Source organism: Rutilus rutilus (genome assembly GCF_951802725.1).
Source record: "Rutilus rutilus genome assembly, chromosome: 12".
NCBI lineage: Eukaryota > Metazoa > Chordata > Actinopteri > Cypriniformes > Leuciscidae > Rutilus > Rutilus rutilus.
The window spans coordinates 11681961-11705243 of record NC_140217.1 but is presented as its reverse complement, the minus strand read 5'-3'; the positions used below and the strand labels follow the sequence as shown (position 1 = coordinate 11705243).

At 36.5% G+C, this 23283-nt stretch overlaps 1 protein-coding gene across 3 annotated transcripts in view; it reads right to left on the bottom strand.

The window, feature by feature from the left end:
• The window catches only part of drc11 (dynein regulatory complex subunit 11), a 42817-nt gene that overhangs the window by 2963 nt on the left and 16571 nt on the right, over nt 1-23283 (bottom strand). For all 3 annotated transcript variants that reach the window (XM_084425359.1, XM_084425358.1, XM_084425360.1), the window contains exons 10-15: nt 15395-15501; nt 14220-14318; nt 11559-11623; nt 11084-11166; nt 9226-9333; nt 1493-1692 (exon numbers count right to left, since the gene is read on the bottom strand). In XM_084425359.1, the coding sequence (XP_084281485.1) occupies nt 1493-1692; nt 9226-9333; nt 11084-11166; nt 11559-11623; nt 14220-14318; nt 15395-15501 (662 nt within the window). The remainder of the gene's footprint in view (nt 1-1492; nt 1693-9225; nt 9334-11083; nt 11167-11558; nt 11624-14219; nt 14319-15394; nt 15502-23283) is intronic.

Here is a 23283-nt window from a genome sequence, read left to right as displayed (position 1 = left end):
TTTTATATTTTTATATATTTTATTTTATTTCACACAGTATATATATATATATATAATATTTACACATATCTAGCTGCCTTCATATTTTAAAAGGGGGAATCCCTCACGAGGGGATCATCATATTTGGGGGTCTTTGGCATCAAAACGGTTGAGAACCACTGGCCTGTAAGGTCGTTCAGTTATTCTGCATGCATAAAATCTGCATACTATGCATTGTATACACTCTAGTAAGATAGTAGTATAGCAGAATGCTTTTGCCTCAGTCTCGGTTTCCTGAGAAAAGTCAAGCATGGCCTTGAGTTTGGAAACAGTCAGTGAATTTGAACTCCCTTTATTAACCGCTAAGAACTTGAAATCTCTGTCGGCTTTTGTTTTATGATGCAGTCCATAGCGAATTAATCAGCACTGCATATTTCCACACTCGATTTCTCAGATTCAGTTCCATAATGAAAATCAATGGATAAATAGCTGTAATTCAAGAAAACACTAGCTCTTTTCCCACATATTTGAGTTAACCTTCTGGATTTGCGGATTTGTTTTAGTCGGATTTGTTTTGGCCTCCACGGGAGCAACATCAGATGTATGCAGTTGTACAGATTAGAGGGAACAGTAACAAACTAACTTCCCTAAATTATTGTAAATAAAAGCTTTCTCCAATGTTTGTAACAGAGAGTGCACTGAGAGTGCAGAGAGTAGCAGAGAGTTACAGTGCACAGGAAAGTGGAGGAGTGATTCATCTCAAAACGGCTTAGTGAGCAGGAAATCATGCTGGCACCTGGTTTTATTCCCAGCATGCATTAGGAGAGGTGCTGAAAGACCACCATCCAACACAATGCTGAGCGCAGAATCTCAGAATCCCCCTGCCCCATCCTGCCTTATCTGCTGTGCCAGATGCTCTCAGGAACAGTTCTTCAAGTAAAACCCCCAAATATGGCCACAATAAACTATACTGGTGGGCAACAGCACAAATTTCATAGCCCTTTATTGATATGACCATTATTTGTGATGCATTACTAATGCTTCATTAAAAAAGGGAAGAGGCGATATGGGGATACAATTTGGCCTCCTAGGTTAAACACGCAAGTTTATTTATGAACAGTACTAAACACTTCTTGAAATGTTAAACAGCAAGTAAACAACATCTCTCTAGAAGTATTTTGTTGTCACACTGAGACAGGGAGAAAGGTTTCCATTTGCATTAGTGTTTATGTTTGGAAGTCATGCCAGAATATTTATCATAAACAGAAAAACCATCACGCAAAGCCTGATGTTTCACTCCATTTTAGAAGACAAATTGATGATCCTGACGATAACTCTTGACGCAACCTAAAGTATGCATAGCAATCAATCAAGTATGTTGATCCTGTAAGTTTTTATGATATGTGAAGCTAAAAGAAGCTTAAGGAATTCCAACATTTTACCATCTTAGAATCTTGGCTTTCTGTATTCCCAGAAGGTATTTTCAGAGAGGGCTCAGATAGTTTCTCCTCACCTTGAAGACTATGTGCAGGAGGAATTGCAGTCCGCTTTTGCCTGGATATTTGCCAGCTAGTGTTGAAGGGGAGAGGTCGAATAAGTTTGCACCAGTTTCGTTGCACAAGGCATGGACCAACATCTTCTTCCCAACCCCTGCCGGCCCCGTAAGCAGCACAGCCCGGATCAGGGGCCCTCTCTCATGGACGCACTGAGAGCCTATGGAGACCAGAAGAGGAAGCAGTGAGTTTTCCTTTTAAAGGCGATATACTTAAAGCGAAATCAAAGAAAGAACAGGTGTGATATCATTTTGAAAAAAATCAGGCCAAAACAAAGTTTGTTTAACATTCGTTTCGGGAGTTCAAAACAGCTTGCCACACACTGGAGAGCTACTTTATAGTAGAAATTGAAGTTGTAATTCTTATTGAAAGTGACACTGATATTTCAAAGAGATATTTATTTTTACACCTAAGTGAATAAGAAAAAAATAACTTCGCCGTGAACGATTATGACAAAAATCATAATTGTCGATTATTCCCTTGAATTGTAATTGCGATTATCACAATTTACATTGAATGATGTTTTGATTAGTTTTATGCCATTGTTTGAAGCGACTGCATGCCATATTGTTATATCAAAATAAACACGCTGAAAACAATCTTCCTGAATTTTTTTTATTGCTTTTCTATAGCATTAAACCTTAAATGTCAAATATACTTTTTTATTTATTTAAAGAAACCAAACCAAAGTAAAAATATGGATGGTCTTATAATGTTATGCTAAAACTAAAATTAAAACAATGGGAAAAAAAAACTCTTAAGAAAAAAAAAAACACATCTTAAGCACACAGAATAATGTAAGTGGACTTTTTTTTTTTTTTTATAACTTTGAATGATTATAATTGTGGCATCCGTATAATTATAATTACGACTACAAACTCGATTTATTGTGCAGCCCTAATATAGGGGCCATAACATCTTTTGTGTTCTATCCCTATGTTCTTATTATCAATCTTGACCTCCTACACTTTTGTCTTTGCACTTTGTCATTTATCCTCATAAATTTTTCTGACTTTATACTGCAGTATATCAGATAACCATCAGTATACATCGGTTGAATAAGAGTAACTGTTTAAGTCATCTCAAGATAATTGTCAGATAATTTGTTATAATATAACATTGCTCTAACAAAGAAGGAAAATCCCCTTTGACTCCAGCTGTTTAAACTCTAATGCACCCCACCCAATCATTCATCTTTATCTAAAGACAGGGAGGAACTCCCTGCAAACTCTATACTCATTTGATTAGGAAGTCAGATGTCAGAAAAGGTTGATTGCTCTGGCTGCCGGTGCTCAGTAATAGAAGAACAATAGTTTAATGGCTCTCTGGGGCTAAGCCACAGGTGGTGTGAGATTCCTCTCATGGATGCTGTAGTAAAAGGGCTCCAACTGGACAGAGCTCAGGATGCAGTGAGCTGGCATGAATGTGAGACCACACAGACACAAACAGAAGCATACACAAATATACGTCTACCAGTGTGCACACAAACGTCCGGCCACACACACATTCACACAAACAAACATGTCTGCCCAGAAGGGAGGCTTACACATAACAGGTGCAGCACAATATCACGTCTCTGTTCTCAATGAGTCCCAAAAGTGCTATAAAAGTATACTTGTTCTTATTCGATATCTTTATATTTAAGTAATTATTCACTGAAAATCTTGGCATCCAATCTCTGTACTGCGTTCATGAGAATTCATGAAAGTAGCAATGTCTGATTCATTCATTTGAGTTGGCTATTTTCAGTGAATAAGTCGATTCAGTTCACAAAACTGTTCTAAATGAATAATTCACAAATCAGAATGAACAAGTTCTCAAGTTCAAATCAATGACAAAAAAAATGCTCATTGTAGGGGAAATGAATAACAAAATTTCTCTTTGTTCATCACAAAACATTATTGTAAATATTAAAGTAAATCATATGAATATGAATAATATTATAAATGCTTTAAATACAGCGCAGTTGGATATTAACATACTTTCATGGTGCTTAAGTATCCTTTTTGAAGCTTAAAAGTCTTATGCTGCATCTGAAATTAAATACTTCCCTACTATATAGTATCCAAAAAAAGTATGCCATGTCCTAATACATAGTACTCGAAAAACAGTAGGTGAAAAGTACCTGGATGTCCTACTACTTCCGACCGTGATTTTGGTGCACATTCGATGGACAATTTACTATCCCATGAGGCCACAGGAGAGGATTTGTGAATGGAAGTGGTAACGCTGGTAGGTCACGTGACAGTAACAATATAGCGGATGTAGTACATCTGAACTTCATTCATACTACACATTTTCATAGAACGTACTTTAATGTTGGCAAAGTAATTCAAATGCAGTACCTACACAGACAGTATGTGATTTTGAACGCACCGTTGGTCCCTATTTATTGTTATAACATAGAGCAGGACAATTGTGACCCTGGATCACAAAACCAGTCACAAGTCGCACGGGTATATTTGTTGCAATAGCCAACAACACATTGTATGGGTCAAAATTATAGATTTTTCTTTTATGCCAAAAATCATTAGGATATTAAGTAAAGATCATGTTCCATGAAGATATTTTGTAAATTTCCTACCGTAAATATATAAAAACACTTATTTTTGTGAGTGAATGCAGCACAATAGCGAACATAAATGGACAACTTTAAAAGTGACTTTCTCAATGTTTCGATTTTTTTGCACCCTCAGATTCCAGATTTACAAATAGTTGTATCTCGGCCAAATATTGTCCTATACTTACAAACCACACATCAATAGAAAGTGTCAAATCAAAATTCTCTTGTGTTCTACAGAAGAAAGAAATTCATATGGGAATTGAAATGACATGATGGTGTGTAAATGATGTCAGAATTCTCGTTGAAAGTGTTCCTTGAAGTGAAAATAAAGTATGTGTAACCCAGTTTTAGATTAAAAAAAGGCAGACATTGAGAGCATAGAAAGAACTGCAGTGAAACAGACTTATATTTTGTATGTGTGGGTATTTTTTCATACATTTCCAGCTCTCTTTGTCATCTCAGTGATAACTTTACAAGTATAAACCAACCTTTACACTTTAAGGACTATAAGCAGCAGGGGGCGATATAAATAGAAAAATCACATTGTGCTAGCTGTGTTTGTATGAGTAGAGCGTAGGCTACATCCTAATTCAAATATTATCCTACATAATATACAAGAATTAAAGTGTCAGAAATCATAGTAGGCTGAAATCCTATCCTAAGTGCCAGCATGGTATATTTTTTTGTGTTTTTTTCTTTTTCAGAGTGTGCATGCTTTTTGTGCCATTACTCACAATCCCCTGCACATTGGAAAAGGATGAGTTTGTGATGTTTTACTTTTTTGTAGTTGAAAAGTGTCAAGGGTGCAAGGCCAAAGCTGCTGCTGCATTTTGTATTTAAACCTAAACCTTAAGAAATAATTTATTTTAAGGTAATTCAATTAGCTTACTACTATCAGGATACAACACATGAATCATTTTAATATGTGTTCCATTTGTACTCAGAAGTCAGAAATTCCCAGTAGGAACTTTTAACTGGAATGTTCCAACTTGGAAACTCGGAGGAACGCTCACAACCCTGACTTGAGTATCCAAAATGGCTGCTCAGCAGCACATCAACAGTGGTGAAATTAATATATTGTTTATTAGCACTTCTGTTTGTCTTTGTCTCAATACAAACATTACTTGCCAACCTCTATCTGTGGACATTATTTGTGCAAAATGTTGCTTTTTAATGCACAACAAAGGTTTGCTGGACGCATCCATCTTGGTTTTCCGACTTGTGTACACTCGGGTGTGATTTCATTCACAGCTCCAAAATCCAACTTCCAAGATAAACGTACCATAAGCACCAGATTAGCACAAACAGGCCTCAACTGGATAGTAAGGTTGGATCACAGTTTGTGAATATTTATATAAATTTTATTCTAAATGTATCTCGGGTATGAATCATTGTATTTAATCATTTGAACCAAATTACTGTACAAATGGTTCCAGTAAAAAAACTATTTTTTGTAGAAAAAAAAAAGTAGTTTTGAGTTTTGCATGTGGTTCAATGGAGAGATGTAAGCACCCCCTTGAGGAAGCCCACTTGTGTCACATAGAAAAGGTTTCATAGGTTATTAGCTGACAAAATTTCCCACCCAGTGCTACACAATCAAAAGTATGTACTTTACCATCACCAGCTAAGTGCATACTTTTATTGCGCACTGTAAGCAAGCAGATTGGAGCACAGCCTGTGTATGTTTATGCGTGAATGAATGTGTATCTGCGTGTACACTTCACTAGCCCCACAGTTTAAACTTGATTATCCAAAATTTAATTACACTTCCTAATCTCTCCCAACAGCTCTGTTAAAAGGGCCATTGTGTTATGGAGGAAGTTAATTTGACCTCAGAATATCTGCAATGTTTATCAAGTATAAAATGGTTTACAGAAAAGCACAATGAGGAACACTGTGAGAAACTTGTGCTTTTCTGCAACCACTTACAAGGTAGTTGTACTAACCATGGTTCATAGTTCATGAATTTCACACTGTCCCAGTTAACAGCTGCTGGCTTTGATGTTCAAATCAGATTTACACTAGTCCGCCCTGTAAAATGGTGGGAGTGATAATATTTCTAGGGATGGGTAGGTAAGAACTCAAGAAAGAAAATAACAGAAATGCAAGAAAATCTAATCTATTGGGGTAGATCTAACAAAACTTGATCTCTGCAGTGAGAACACATGAGAAACATACCTCAGGCCAGGGCAGCATTAATCACTTTTAAAGAGGGGCAATCGTCAAAAACAGTGATTATGATTATGGTGGGAGTGATTATATTTCTAGGGATGGGTAGGTAAGAACTCAAGGAAGAAAATAACAGAAATGCAAGAAAATCTAATCTAGTGGTGTAGATCTAACAAAACTTGATCTCTGCAGTGAGAACACAGAGAAACATACCTCAGGCCAGGGTGGCATTTATCACTTTTAAAGAGGGGCAATCATCAAAAACACACTGAAAACTAGGATTTATGTCACGGCACACAGAGTAGGAAATTAGAAAGTGGAATAATGACTATCCCTTTTTTAAACCCCTATCTTTCCTTTCTCTCTTTGTCTCTCTTTTGTGTTGAAAAGACCAGTTTAGACCAAAACGAATTTATATGTTGGCTTATGCTGGTTTGTTTATTTGATCTATAGATCAGTAGTTCTCAATAAAAAAGTCCTTAAAATCAAACACAATGAAAGTTTACCATTAAAATTGATAGTGGTGGGCCGTTATCGGCGTTAACGTGCTGCGTTAACGTGAGACTCTTATCGGGCGATAAAAAAAAATATCGCCGTTAATCTATTCTCAAAGTTGGGTTGGGAGCTGGGTCTATAGCCTACTACTGAAGCTATGATGACTTTCACCTTGATATTTACGCGCTCATAATGTAAGAGACGCTGGCGCGACCACAACATTGTCCGACATCAAATGGCAAACGTAATGTAAGCGGAACGAAACTGAGCTACTCGTTATTGTGTGGTTGACGGATCGTTGTTTATCAGTTTGGACCAAAGCAGCGCAAGCCGATCTTGATCAAGCGACACTGTTACTACACAGCGCTAAGAGATCCAGTAAATAAATAATTTGAATTCGCCACTTAAGTAATAACATTGCTGCAAGATCAAGTGAGAAACATTCACATTTCTCCGTTATTAACGGATCAAACAGTGCGTGGAAGCCAGGAAGAAATATTGTGCCATGAATGAACTATCTAGTGTCCACAGATCTGCAACATTTACCATGGATTTACTGTAGTAACACTAACTGCAACCATGGAAGTTTGGCAGGAATAGTAGGCTATAATGCTTTCAAGTAACATTACGTTGGTTTTATTTTGACATTATGAATAAAATTGCTGCCCTCAAATGTTAATCTGAACTAAAAATAGACCTTTGTTTATAACTACTACAATATTAGGCTACATTTCATGGTTTGAGAAACTGCTGGAGCCATGCAGGTATGGTCTACAAAGATAGCGTGTTCATGAATTGGCATACAAGTTCTTTTAAATGTCACTTTGTATTTAAGAAACACGTGCCCTTTAGTCATTATTTGGGTAGCACACATATTCTGAATGCCTTCGGCAGAATTCAAATGAGCCATTTTAATCTAGATTAATTCCAAGATTACAGTGAGATTAATCTAGATTAAAAAAAATAATCTATGCCCACCACTAGTCAAAATACTACAAAGTTTGATGAGGCACAGTCTTTGACTTTGAACGTTGATTTTTTTTTTTGCTCTGTGTTTGCTGTATTTGGAGCAATCTAGTTTTGATTTGCACTTGCAGTGTTACTCTCCTCTGGGAATGTCGTGATGACAGACCTCTGGAGAGACATCACACACTCTCATACCACAGAGATCTTTAGGGATGTAGACGTCCTGACTCCTTTGTGTGATTGTTTTGCTGCTGCTGACTGAGGTGTCTTTGTTTTAGCACTGAGCTCTGTTTATGTGGTAACCCTTTTCTGCCTAGGGCCACGAATCACTGAGGGACAATCTAACTCTCCCTGCAAAGAGTTGTTAAGGTTACAGCCCACCAGGGCAGCGTGTGTATGATCTGGCCTGATCCCTGTGCTGATCCCATTGAGCCCATAGCTGGGTTATTAAATGAGAAGTGAGTGTATAGAGTGAATGTTGGTGTTGATACTGTGATACAGGACACCGGGCCTTGCTAGGCAATGAAGCGTTCGCTCCAGAGAAAGTTACAAAAGACCATGAGCTGCTTAGTAGGGTCAAGTACAGTTCAGAAGGGCAGACAGGGTGCATTCTATTACCTACTCTAACACACACACACACACACACACAAATGTGCGCATGGATCTAATAGTGCTGCTCCTGAAAAATTTATGTGAGCCACTATAAAATTCCCTAGAGGCTCTTGGTGGTGTTTTTATCCGCAAAAATGTGTTCGTAGCTTCAAGTTGTTTGGAGCTTCATAATGCATTTGGGTCTGTTTTGACCCAGAAGAGATACATAGAAAATAAAAATAAATGTATAGGTTTTTTGTACAGGAACCAAACTTTGCAGATGAGCCAAGACTATCAAAATACATGCAATTTTTTTGTTTACATGAGATATAAACACTTTTTGACCTGGATATTAACTAAGGCTTTATACATGATGTTATAGAGACTTTTTTTTTTTTTAAACATCTATGAGTTATATGTCTCAAAATAATTTTGTAAAATATATTTATCCTATTTCCTATATCTCAAACACAGTATTGGGACAAAATTTTGTTGATACACATGAATATGCACACACCTATTGATGAACCACTGCAGCATGAACAAATTATCTTCTTTTTCATTGGAAAGTAAAAGTGTGATTTTTTTTGTGTGTGTGTTATTTTATAAATTGATGTTTTGTTTCAGGATTCATTTATTTAGACCATTTTTGTTAATACTGGTAATTCTCAGGTTATATGTTCTTATAAATTTCATATAATGATGTAAAATGATTTATGATTTAGATTTTTTCTGTAGGTCATGTAAATTTGAAATGTAAAATAATTGCTACTTTTTTTAATTAATAAAAAGGGATAGATATAGTAATAACAATGGCAGACATTTTCAGGTGTTTTTGAACAATGTATGACTAAAACAAAGAGAAGCACAGTTGACTAGGTCTGACTAGTCAGAGCTGGTTACACTCACCCAAAGGGAGAATGCCATAAAGTGCGATGAGCTGTCTTACGTCAGAGAGAGATGGCATGGGCTCAATATCTGCTTGCCGCAGTGTTGTGCCCAAGTAACTGTATTCACCTAGAGAGACAAGGAAAAAAATATGCCATACTGCTTTAAATATGATAACAAACATCAGACATTAATGGCTGCTTGCCAGGTTTCCTGGTTTCCATGGAACGCAAAAAAACAATGTTAGAGTAACAAAGTTGTTCCGACACATAGCAGTCAATGTGGTTTTCTATACTTTAAACGCCACACCCTGTTCCCGGAAAACAAACTAAACAGAAACTGAAATTTTAAGGCTTCACATTTCGTGTCATTTTAGAGCAACATTAGGTTGCTATGCTGTGCAATTGAACCATTGATGAGTCATAAAATCCATTGTGGTGCACGCACACGTTCACAGGGGTGTGATTCAGCACTGTGCACGTGTCTGTGATCAAGTCGCTTTAGCAGTAAACCCTGGGCATTGCATTTATCATAAAACTGATTCACTTGATTCAAACTCTGAAAACTTGATGCTTGTGCTTGTGAGATGTAACAAATGGCAACACATGAAAACCACTGAAAACAGTGTTCTAGGTAAAATCAATGTACACTAAATGTTCACATCAAAGCTATAGCTCTGACACTGGTCTATGTACTTTATGTGATTAAGCTGAACTAATTAAGTCCAAGAATTATCAACATAAATACTGAAATGTTTAGCAAACAAATGATTTCAGAGACAGTTTGGAGCCCCCATAAGTGTGACTCTGTTTTCATGTGGCATTACACTGTGCCAGGAGAAAAGAGGCTGATTTCAGCAAGTGTAACATGTTCCTGGATCAACATCTTTGTTGATCCTGGAACATCATTCCAATCAACCAATCAGATTTGAGGGACAAGTTTACAGTTTATGTCAAGCTCAGGCTTACAGCCAGGTTAGGTGCTTCTACATCAGTGTTATTCACCTATCATTTCCCTCTGATTTTAGGGATGACTTATGGGTAGGGTTAGGTTTAGGGGTAGGGATAGGATAGGATTAAATTTTCGGACAGGAATGTTGCCTTTAACTCACAAAATCAGGATTTGCTGAACTTCTTGTGCCAAACTAAGATCTAGTGAACTATTAGGTCTGAAAAATAATAATAATAATAATAATAATAATAATAAAAAGTGACAGTGAAACATAAAAAATAATAAATTCATACATTTAAATAAATTATACAATTGCCCCCAAAATGTTTTTTTTTTTTTTTTTTTTTTTTTTTTAATAAGCTTAACTTTTTAAATATAAATATAGTTTTTTTTTTTTTTTTTTTAGTGTGATAATCTTTAATTTTATTTAATAACTTTTTAATTTTAATATTATTTAATATTTTTTTCCGGAATTTTAAATATAAAGTTATACTTTATTTTGATAGTTCACTTTAGACATTTTACCAACTATAAGTAACTTTGCAACTATATGTCAACTAACTCTCAGAGTATTAGATTATGGTGAATAAAGTGTTAGTAGATATTAAGCAGACAGTCTACTAATAATCTAACGACTGGTAGTTGACATGTAGTTGCAAAGATACTCATAGTTAGTAGAATGTCTTAATTGATTTAAAGTGTTAGCTAAAATATTTTCAACATTTAAAGATATTTCGATTGGAAAGACATTTTTCATACAACTGAAATGTGTACATCTTCAAAAATAATTAACTATATTTTTGAGTGTAATGTTTAAGCATTAATGCAGAATTAAGGAAGTGAAACAAATTATGGGGTTAAGAAGACATTACAGAATGTTAAAAACTAAAAAGACGTGACATTTATCTCAGTGGTGTTTAGTTTTTACCTATATAATCTGATAACTTGACGTTCATTGGCCTGATTATGAAGCCTTCCAGAACAAGCTCCTCATATAGAGATTCTATGGTCCTAGAGGGAAGACAAAAAGAAAGTTTGGAAGAGAGAAAAACAGAAAAAGCATTGCAAACAAGAGAGCAAACTGATCAGTCATGCTGTGTATCTGACGCAAACTTCTATTACATCACAGCGTTCAGAGCCAGCCATGAATTCTTGTGCTCCACATGGACGTTCGCCAGGCACCCCCTGAGCTCCAAACCCTGACACTCACTTGAGCACTTTCCAGAAGCACATTCCCTCTATTCCAGAACTCTCACAGTGCACTGGTGTTTAACGTATGACCTACATCTCTCAGTTGCAAACAGTGCCAGGGGGCAAATCTGCTCTTTTAGCAATGATTAAACTACATAATAATATTCTTGAGAAATAGACTTTGCATTTTAAACTAGTATATTTATTCAAACCTGTCAGCTGTGAGGTCCTTCTCTTTCTTCTTCTTCTTTCCAGTCTTCCGCCCTTTCTTTTTTTTCTAAAGCAAAGAAAATGTGTTTTTAGTTATGGACAACAATACATGAAAATAATTCTGAATCAAGAATGACAGGGGAAGGAAAGTATGTGTCGTAGATAGTACCGATATTATATTTTTCCTTTCTGGTTTTTAGATTGAAATAAGTCTTAACATGAATCAAAGTGTGATTAGATTAGTGTCAGACTGTAAAGGAAGTTTATTTTCCTTTTAACACCAAGGCATATCTACATGTCTGTTTCAGTATATTAAATCCTCCGACCATACAATGTAACATGTTAATAACAGGTGTGTTGGATATGCGCTTGCATCCAAAATGTAGAAATCCTGAAAAACCTCTAGTGACTTAACATAAACAATCACTGTGTGGGATCAAGTGATGGTCTGCACGTGTGTGTTTCCCTGATTATCTAGACTAGACTGTACTCTCAGTACAACCGTTTTTATGCAGCCTACTAGAGACACCTAGGAACTTGCTGTAATTCAGGGCTTTTCCAAACCACTAATGAACCAGACTAGCAGGACTAGCAACCAGGAATTTCCACGAATGATATGTTACCAAATGTTCTAAATATTTGTTTGGCGAGTAATAGAAACCCACTTACTTCATTTTCTCAGAAACTCTGACAGAACATACTGTGATTCCCCAAAATATTTTTATGGAGAATCTTGGATAATTTTTTGGCAGGTCTGAGTATGTTAGTCAGTGAAATCAAGATCAGGAAACATTTATCCTGCATTTATATAACAGACATGATGAACTCCTGCTAGCATTAGCTCAGCTTGGGCGTTGCATGTTCATTTAACAAACAAACCCTCCCTGTTGCATAATGTTCAATTTGATGTTCCCAAATTGCATGGGTGCAAAACCAACTTTGCATGCAAACCAACTTAGATGAATTAACAGTTGGAATTCAGTCTTACGCCAGCAGAGCTGAATGGGGTATGCGTGTGCCTGCATTTGCAGAATGATTAATGATAAAAAACATCTTTGTGTATAAATTACACACATCAGACAGACAGCGTCTGTGACCGATTTAGCTGTCAAAACCTCTCAGCGTAAAGCAACTCAAGCAGGGTGCCAAATATGTTGTTGAGGAATTCTAGCTCTTGTGCAGGCATGCAATGAGGCCTTTTTCTATGCTTCTTGTTTTGGAGAAGACACAATAGTGACTGATTGCAAGAAATATAGAGAAGGATTGGTCTCCTATATATTCCCATATATTTATAGGTCACAGTTAAACACACATTTTCACATACATACACAAACAGATCTATCTTTTTATATGTATATTATTCTGTCTAAATATTGCCGGCATAGTAATGGATGTCTTGACTTTGCAAATATAAATGTCAAGAATCTGCCTTCAAGATGTATCAACACTCCAATAATACTGCTTTCAGGTCAGCTTTTTTTTGTTTCATGAGAAACAAAGCTCCAGTTGCAAAATGTTAAGTCATATTGTGAAATAAAGTCAGTTATGAGAAGTAAAGTTGGAGATAAAGTTTCAATTATGAAAACCATAGCAGCAATTGCAAACCAAATAGTCCCATTGTTTTTTGCTCTGTGGCAAAAACAGGATTTCTATAGTTCTAGAATATGCTTTGACATGAAAATATACATTTAACTATACATTCACATGTCTATGACTCTACAGACATTATGTACTTTACCATATGTCTTGGTCCTCTCGTCATATATTACCATATATTGTGTGTGTGTGTGTGTGTATGTGGTTCAGGTATACTCTACGTTATCAGGACAATATGTCCCCACAAAGATGGCAATATTCGAAATCCTTGAGGAAAACAGCTTATAAATCATACTAAGTGATGTTTTTTGAAAATTAAAAATGCTTTAAGTTTTCTGTGATGGATAGGTTATAGGGTAAGGGTTCATGGATAGAATTTACAGTTTGTACAGTATAAAATTAATTATGCTTATGGGATGTCCTCATAAAACATGGAAACTCAACGTGTGTGTGTTTGTGTGTACCTGGTATTCCCTACGTTATGGGGACCAAATATCCCACAAGGATAATCATACTGGTAAATTTTTACCTTATGGGGACATGACGAAAACAGCTAAATCAAGTGTTTTAAAAAATCTAAAAATGCAGAAAGTTTTCTGTGATGGGTAAGTTGAGGGGTTAGTGTAGGGAGATATAATATACAGTTTGTACAGTAAAAAAATCATTGCGTATAAGTAGATCCCCATAAAACATGGAAACCAGTGTGTGTGTGTGCGTGTGGTAGAGAAGGTGGGGAACAGGGGCCCTATCAAAACACAAGCTGACGAGGGCAGGACACCTTTACTAATTCTCTGTCCAGACCACATTCCTGGTCATGAGGGCAGATCACTGTATGACCCCAGGGCCCCTCACACAAGGTGCATAAACAGAGGACAGAGAGTATATCTCAAGATCTGGATTCATCCAGACTAAAAGACACATTACAGGGTTTTACAGGCCAGTCACCAACTATAATCTGAGGAACATCAGGGAGCACTGAGCATCTGTACACTGTCACTCATGCAGAGAATTTAAAATGTGCTTACGGTCTTATCTCAAAGGAATAAGTATGCATGTCTGCCATTCACCTTTTTACTACTTTTCTTGACTTTTTTCTTTTTCTTTCCCTTGTCTCTGTCCACCACCAGTTTAAGGTTCTTCAGTTCCTGCCTCATCAGCTCATCCACCTGAGACAAATATAAAAACAAAGATGGAGAAAGAGGGAAAAAATGTGATGGAATGAATTGAGCCACAAGGGAAGCGAAAGAGCTTAAGTGTTTTGTTTTCATAGAGTGTTATGACTTTCATAAAATGTAGTGCAGAAAGAGTGTTGATTTCTTTACTCCAAACCAGGATTTGGATTCATGAGTGTCCGAGACAAAATTATGAAGCTGAGGGCCCCACTTCGCATACTATTGGCAGGTTAAAGATGTGTTTACTGGGACCACTTCATCACAGGCCCCTCACTCAAAAAATGAACTTCTGCCTCTTGTTAAATTTAATTAATTAAAATAAGCAAAAGTAACACAATTGTTTAATATTTTGACACAACTTAATTTAATTGTGTTCAATCAACCTAATATATTTAAAACGGAAGTTTACTTAATTAATTTCTGTGAAAACTACATGAATCATTTTTGTTGACAATTAACTGGGCAGTGGATCTGTAGTTCCCAGCATGCTTTGCAAGGGACTGCATTAGGAGGGTAAATTTAGGGATTAAAGTGTTATTTTATGTGGTTTTCTGTAAATGGAAAGATGTTGTTAGTTAATGTTAGTGTTTAATATTCAGTAATGTTAGAAACTTAGAAGACTTTCTGTAATGTTCTTGAATTTTGTGGTTACCATTATGCAGAAGAGTGGCGATTGTGTTTAGTTTAGGGCTGTGGGCACTCAGTATACTCTCTACATGAATTAAACCTCATTTGCAGACCTGCATAAGTAATATTCAATATTACTCTGTAAAAAGTGGTTTTAATTAAACTGAACACTAGTAGCTCCTATCATTGGAAATAACTGTAGAGTCAAATTAGCTAAAATTATAATGTTGGTGATTTTGGGCAGGGCAAAAATTAAATGTAGTCAACCTGACAAAACTTTATCTAGCAGGAATGACTAAATGAATTTAAGTTCATACAACAAGATTACAACAAATCATTTCAAACAAATTAGATTTTCGTGGAAAAGTTCATTTAATTAAGTTCGTTCAACAGCTTATTTTTTTGAGTGCTGGTTCCCCCCCTGATGACAGCTCTGCTCCCACCTGAACTCTGAGCTCCTCTTCAACTTCCAATCTCTTCTCCTCTCGCACCAACTGAGCATCGAAACTTTGAAGGAAGTTCTGTTTTTCATCTCGGTAATGCCAAACCTCTGCAACGCACAACAAATCCACAGAGGATGTTGATTTATGAAAAACTAAATTTCAACAACAGTGATAATATGATCATACCACAGGGAAACCGCCATGGTTATTGACAATACATCTAAAACGACAGAACATACAGACATTCTCTGACATGTGAAAACAAATTTGAGTTGGATACAAAGCATCAAAGTATAGTCAGGAGGACATCAGTCAGCACTGTGTGTAAAAGAGGAAACAATTCTGAGAGAGGTCTGGAGGGCCGTAGAGGAAGCACAGGTGCTGTAGTCTGGGTGAGAACGCAGCGTCTGACTGTACTCCGTGCTGCGCTCTCACGCGCCACATCCTGACAGGAAGTCCATTTCCACCCACTTCCTGTCCTGGCTAAAGGCAGTGCGCCAGGTTGATTTGGAAACTGGAAGAGGACTGAATGGCAGGGTCTGACCTCACAATGAGTCTGAAGTTGATTTTCCCTGTTTTGTTCATTTGCATATCATAGAGATAAAAAACATCAAACTTAATCTAAACTGGCCAAGACAAACATTTATGAACGTGTGTTAAATATTACACTTGGCAGATGATTTTACTCAAAGCAACTAGCAGTGAATTCAAGGTTTATATTTTTATCAGTCATTGTATTTACCTGAGAATCAAATCCATGACATTGGTGCTAGAAGCATTTGAAGCGCTATATAAATGAAGATGACTTAAATTTTGAGCAATTGGGACCGATTTGGTGGCAAATTCCAGGTTTACGTCATTTGTTCTTGTATGTTTATGTCGTGTCCGTAAACACACACAGCTACTATATACAGATCAGCTCTGATATGATCACTGGTAACATTGCGCTTCCTCAAACAAAATGTTGCAAACATGCAATTTCAACCACAGAATGACGATAGAGAGGCCAAAATTCTGTACTGCAGCTTGAATGAAGCACAAGTTAAATTAAATTAATACTGAATTGGGTAACACTTTATTTTGATGGTTCCTTTTGAACATTCTGTTGACTATAAGTAACTTTGCAACTACATGTCAAATAACTCTCATTTGAGTGTTAGTAGACTGTCTGCTTAATATCTGCTGACTCTTTATTGTGATGGTCCTCCAACAGACATTCTTCTGACTATAAGTAACTTTGCAACTACATGTCAACTTATTCGAACCCTAACCCTTCCAGCCTACTAATACTAACACTCTAATGAGAGTTAGTAAACATATAGGTGCAAAGTTACTTATAGTCAACAGAATCTGTTAAAGGGACCATCAAAATAAAGCGACCATCAAAATAAAGTAAAATGCAAATGTGTAATATGGTGACGTAGCTAAGCTAATAATGGCAGGACTACAAACAAGTGTTTACTGTTGGAAAAATTAACTTCCTTTGGTGTGGACCTTGTGCTTTGCAAATCTGCAGATCATTTACATGCACAAACATCTATATTACACACTAATGGAAAGGTGAAATAAAAAAGCATAATAGGTGCCCTTTAGATTCTGCATTTCGAACAACACTAATAAGCAGTGCTGTCAAGTTCACACAGGGGTCAAAGGGCACTGATTTTAAAGCTCACTCTGGTGGAACCTAAAAATAAGCATCGAACTTTGAAATGAGATCCCTTGCTGAGGTCAGAGGTCAAACTGCCGTCCACAAAGCCTCCTTTTCAAAGTCACATTTTCAAAACATCCCGGGGCAATACGATCCATATAATTGCCTAGTTCCTTCAGAGGGATGCATTCACATAGCCTGGCCTGTTTGTTTAAAGACAACATCCACCTAACTCTCCTGAAAACACATGACTGTTAGGGGTCAGCATTTTAAACCTACTTTATTGGGGCTGAAGATCTCTGAGAATGGTCCAACCCCACACAGTGCAAGAACAACAGACACTCCTGTGGATGAACAGAAAAGCAACAACGTTTCTCGTGACACGGCAGCCAGTTTTGTGGGAAGGGGGGGGGGGCACACACATCTGCTCTGAACATGGTGTATATACAGCACATTTGCCACCCACCATATGGGGATTGAGTGAAAAAACACTTCAGGAGCTGGAGGGCGGTCAGCTGTATCTACTCTGCTAGGCTCCGTGGCAGTCTGTTATCTTCACGGTATGGTCCTTTGTACCATTTGTGAAGATTTGTATGCTGGTCAGTATACGACGATGGAGCTGCTCATTCTGAAAGCCTGTTTTGCCTGTTTGTCCCGGTCATTCAGCTAACAGTGAGAAACAGACACTTCCTTAACACAGCTCTCTTCTGCCAAGAGACTGAAATGAAATCAATCGGTCACATCCAGCAAGTGCGGCATGACATTGGGATGCAGGAAGGAAAGGAGGGGGAAGGAGGGTGAGGGGAGGGGAGAGGGGTGAGGGGGTGGAGTGAGAGGGAAGCAAGCGCCAGACAAGACCAAACAGGCAATCTCAATCTCACTACAAATGACTTCCGTGGCCTCCCTATAAGCCACTCTCAACTGCCGTGCGAATGACTTTCCCAACAGAGCTTGTCCCTCTGGGGATCATGCTGGCTATAGTCTGATTCTGGGTAAATATGGTGCTCACCTTTCCGCCTCATTACAACTAAATAAACCCACCACATGATCATATCCCAATTAAAGACAGCTGATAAAACAGTGTGCTGCCGATTAACTCGCGCAGCAAAGACCCTCGACTCTAATTAGCTGTCTCACAGGCAGGATGTGGGACATGGACTTAACCATGTTGGTCTGCTGAACACATCATACAAGAGATCAGAATTGCTGATCACATTGTTTACTGTGACAAGGCTGTTTTTCAAGTTAGGAGAAAGAACAACATTGTGAAAAAGAAGTATAATTTCACATGCTTTTAAAAAGAGTACTTATTATGGAGATATCATTTGAAAGAAAAACATGAACTAAATGCAATGTCTTCAGTCAGTTAATTGCATGTTAAAACATACTATAGATTAAATTAAAAGCAATTAGCTGAACTGCTTTTAGTAGTACAATTTTATACATAATTTCCTAATTACTTATATGGTCTTTGAAATATGATTAAGATGTACTGACAAGCATTTAGGGTAAAATAAAACAAACTATTTTATTGAAACTTGTTTGAAATGTATTTAAATGTATTTGTAATAATACATGTGTAATGGTGATTTACATATATTAACTATATATAATATCAATATAATATAATATAATATCAAATAACACTACAGTTAAAACTATAATCAAGCACTATACATGCACTTTATCACACACCTCAACGGCACTACATTTCCCAGCATTCCTAATGATTCCCACCTGCACTCTATCAGCCATCACCTGATCACCTGCACCTACATGTCATCATCACTGTGTATTTAAGTGACTCCTTCTGTTCACTTCTTTGTCCGGTATTGTTTGTGTTTAGCACACTGTCTTGCATTGTTGGCTCTTTTGTTAGTATGTTGATCAGCACATCAAAATAAGTTTACTTCTTTAATGCACAACAAAAAAATTATTAAACCCTAATGATGTAAAATGTTCTTTAAAACTTTCAATTTAACATTTTACAAAGCGCATTTTTAAAAAGTGTACTAAATTGTACTTAAGAAACAGTCATGAAAGTGTATTCTCTAAGTACACTTACGTAGCCTTTTATTACAATTTTAATTAAAATATATACTTTTAAGATTTGACCTACACTACAGGTGCATTTATTACAATTAGCTGCATTCCTTTTTTTTTTTTTTTTTTACAAGAGGAGACAATACAATTAATAAAAAACATTTTTATAAAAACTTTTCACTTACATTTTAAAATGTCATTTAAAGGGACTGTATTCTATCGTCAATGCTGTTGCCAGCAGTTTGGTTGATCAATGTAACAAATATAACCAACACATTGTGAGACGGACATCGCTATTCATACCCATGTCAAATACTTAGGAGGTAAGCTCTGATCTCTGCTTTTCATTACACCTTTAAGTTTCATTCCTCAGGAATGTAACCCTTTGCTCCACAGACTGAGCACTGTGACATTTGGAGGAAAATCTTAATGACAAAAATTAAGCAGCTTTGACTGGGCATATAATTGCTTCCTGTAAGGTTACAGCTGCTAGTTGGCTGAAATATTTTCCAGTCAAAAAGGCATTTCCACGTGCACACACTCACACATGTACATCACACTTTTAACATGCCATGCTCTCACTTGTAGCAAGTATTTACATATCCAATAAATATCCTGTCCAAAAAAATAAGTAACTAGTAAATGTATGGTAAATCGGGCACAGTACAACAGCAGTACTGAAAACGGCACTTCTACTGTATCAGAATGACATATTAAATATTAAATTATATATTATATTTGAAATGTTTTATGCACACAGTGTATCATAAAATGTAAAAATGTACTTATACAATAGCATCAACTAAATTAATAAAAAAGTAGGCCTATAAACTCCGTATACTAAGCTACCTCTATGAAAAGCTTTACAGCTGAATACAGTGCTGTATGACACCTGCACAGTATACATGCCAATTGTATACAAGCCAATGCAGCTGTTGTCCAGTTACTGCAGTTGCAAGTGCAGCTGTCAGTCAAACCAGTTGTTGCACTGATCTGAAGTATATCCTACTATTGAATTACATTACATTAACTGCAGGTATGCAGTTGTGCTGCAGAGTATTTTTAACCACTATACAGTTTATCATTGTGCAGCACTGCACAACATCATTTTACTCTACAAAACTTGTCACTGCATAGATTGCAGTAATAAACTCCTGAGAAAAACAGAGGCCACAGCAAAAATGGCAAAATATTTAGTAGTCTTTTAATGGTCTTAACCAATTTAATCACAGATCACTGGTCAGGAAATTTGCAAGAATTGCACAAACACTAGATAAAGTAGCTTAGCACAGAATAGACTTCCCCTTTGTTTTCTGTGAATGTTTAAGCCGTGTGTTTAAACTTGCAGACAGCTTTTTACAGAAGAAAGAGTCAGTGCTGTCCCACTCAATGTTAATGGCTTCAAACAGTTCATAAGCAGTTGAAAAATGCTCCCAGTTAGTTTGAGTTTAATGTGAGAGCAAATATTCACTATAGGGTTCAAATCTGGACTCTGACCAGGCCAAAACATGAGCCGGATGGACTTGTTCTCAAGCCGTTTCTTGTTTGTCTTTGCAATGTAAGCAGGAGCATTTTGTTGAAAAATAACATCTGATCATTCCTCTTTAGATAACAGCTTTTCATTTGTGAGAAGCAAGCCATTCTGCAATAGTCTCCTGTACTCCAAAGCATTAAATGACTTTTCACAGTGAAGTAGCTCAACAATACCAGCAGCTGAAAAGGCTCCCCACAGAATGACACCTCTTCCTTCATGCTTTACTGTGGTAGAGATGCATTTATTATTATATTTCTCACCAGATTTTCAGAGACACCGCTCTTGAGCTTCACCATGCAACTCGTGTTTCATTGTGATTCATCACTCCACATATAGCTTCTCATATTCTGCCAAAAATGTTTTTCTGAGAAATCAGTGGCTTATTTCAATAGTGCATTTGCTTAAATTATGCCAATTTCCTGACCAATAATTTGAGATTAAGACAAATAAAATTGGCCCATTTTTTATGTATTTGTTTTTGCCCAGGAGTTTTGTACAATCATACTGCAGTTTTACTGAAGGGAGAGATTAAGCATCAAAGACCTGCGACTGACGTGACTTGACGTCAACGTGTCTTGTGATGAATACATGTGGAGGGTCTGAGAACAGAAAGAACTTTAGCAGATGTGAAGTGAGTGATGCGCTTTAGTGAACCTCTATGTTCTATAAAGAACGATAGACTCATTCAGAGTTACATGCTAAAAGCACAGCTGTGAGATAAATGTGAGATTCTGTGACTTAAAAGACAGTTTTCCTTATCAGATGTTGACTTTAAAAGACACCTCAGACCTCCCTCAGGTATCAGATGTTGACTTTAAAAGACACCTCAGACCTCCCTCAGGTAACAAGAAAAAGAAATCGAACAATATGTGGCTGACCCGAGATGGTCTGTAATGGACCGGACCACAGCTAAAAAGGGGTTGCCCATGGTAATTCCCCACTGGTGTGTAATGAACAGTGCAGTCTATTGATGGAAGTTTTCTAATCACTGAACACAGGCAACAGTGCAGGATGTTGTCATAGCAATTTATCCTGGAAATGCTAGATTGACATGTTCAGAATGGGTTTTTGCAGACCTCTGGTTCACCTGCTCCCTACTGACACAAACATTCACAGACACGCACAAAAACATTCAAATGGTTCTGAAAGATCTAAGATCTAGCTTTCTACCCTGCCTTCACGGATCACTGAAACTCAGAAGTGCAGTCCAGTCTTCTCATTTCCTGTTGAGGGACCTTAAATCTCTACACAAACAGGAAGTAGTGTCTCAGTCATTAACATGCTTGTCTTGTCAAGAGGTTTCAGGGGTGACTTGATTGATTTGCTGCTCAACAGGCAATGTTGAGGTTGGGTTATGGCTCCTAAACACACAATCTCCTCACACATTACAGAATAAGACCCAAGAGAAGCATCAGGTCAGATAGGACATATAGCTTAATGTGTTAAAGCCATTTGTGTGAATGGAAAAAAAAAAGTTATTTTCTCTGTTCAAATAAATGGCCAGATTTTACATTACAACCACAATATATTGAAGTAAAATGTATAAATGCAGTTTATGGTAAAAATGTAAGATAATACATATACTTTTAGAGCAGAACATTGTTAAAACCGTTTGTTTGTTTTTTGTAGTAAAAATTTGGTTTAATAAAACAGCATCTGTTATTTTCTGTCATCCGTTGGCTGCGTTACATTATATGATCACACTTATTCATGCAAATGCTTTTAAACCATTCAAGCGCGACAAAAGAGAACGCGCTGTCTGTGAATGTCCTGACACACACACAACGCACAGAAAGACGCACGCCAGTATCGTGCTCACAGACAACGCGACAGAATCGAGATCTCTTTCGCGTTCGAACAAACAACAACATACACAATTATGCCAAACTGTACATTTTGTCAAGAATCCTCATAAGAGCAGTCTTAAATAAACGTAAAGAGTTGGAAAATGGGACGTGTGTGAGATGTGCAGCAGCGGTTAATTAATGTTAATCAAAGAAACAAAGGTAACAGAGAAAATTACTCACTGCTCGTAACTAAAGAACTTGTGTAGCTTTAATAAGGATTAATCTATATTTCATTTATAATTTATGCAGAGCAGACTGTTAAAATATTTCCTACCTGTTAGACAGGAAGGGCACAGGTAAATATGCCATTTATTATGTGAGGATTGTTTTAAGTTCACTTAAATTAAAAGTTGTTATATTTTTTGAAGCCTAATTAATGTTAAATTGATAGCTTTCAATTACACTGTAATTCTGAATGGCTATAATTAAAATAAATTAAAATCAATCAATAATTCAACAAAAAAAATCATTGAGACATCAGTAGCAGTATTAGTATCTGATACTGCCCTTCATTTATAAAAAAGATGCTATTAAACAATAAATGCCATTAAATAATAATAAACAATAATTAACAATAAATATTAAACAATAATAAATGCCATTAAACAATAAAATCTTTCAAAGTTTTTGTTGTTACTACCATTGATTTGGAGAGTAACTGAAATAATTACATTATAAAATATTAAAACTTATAAAAACATATTAAAAACATAATTTCTTTTAATTGTGATTAATCGTGATTAATTAAAGAAAAATATTCTAGTTTTTTTCTAATCGGTTGACAGCACTAGTTTTTATTAAGCATGAAATTGTTATC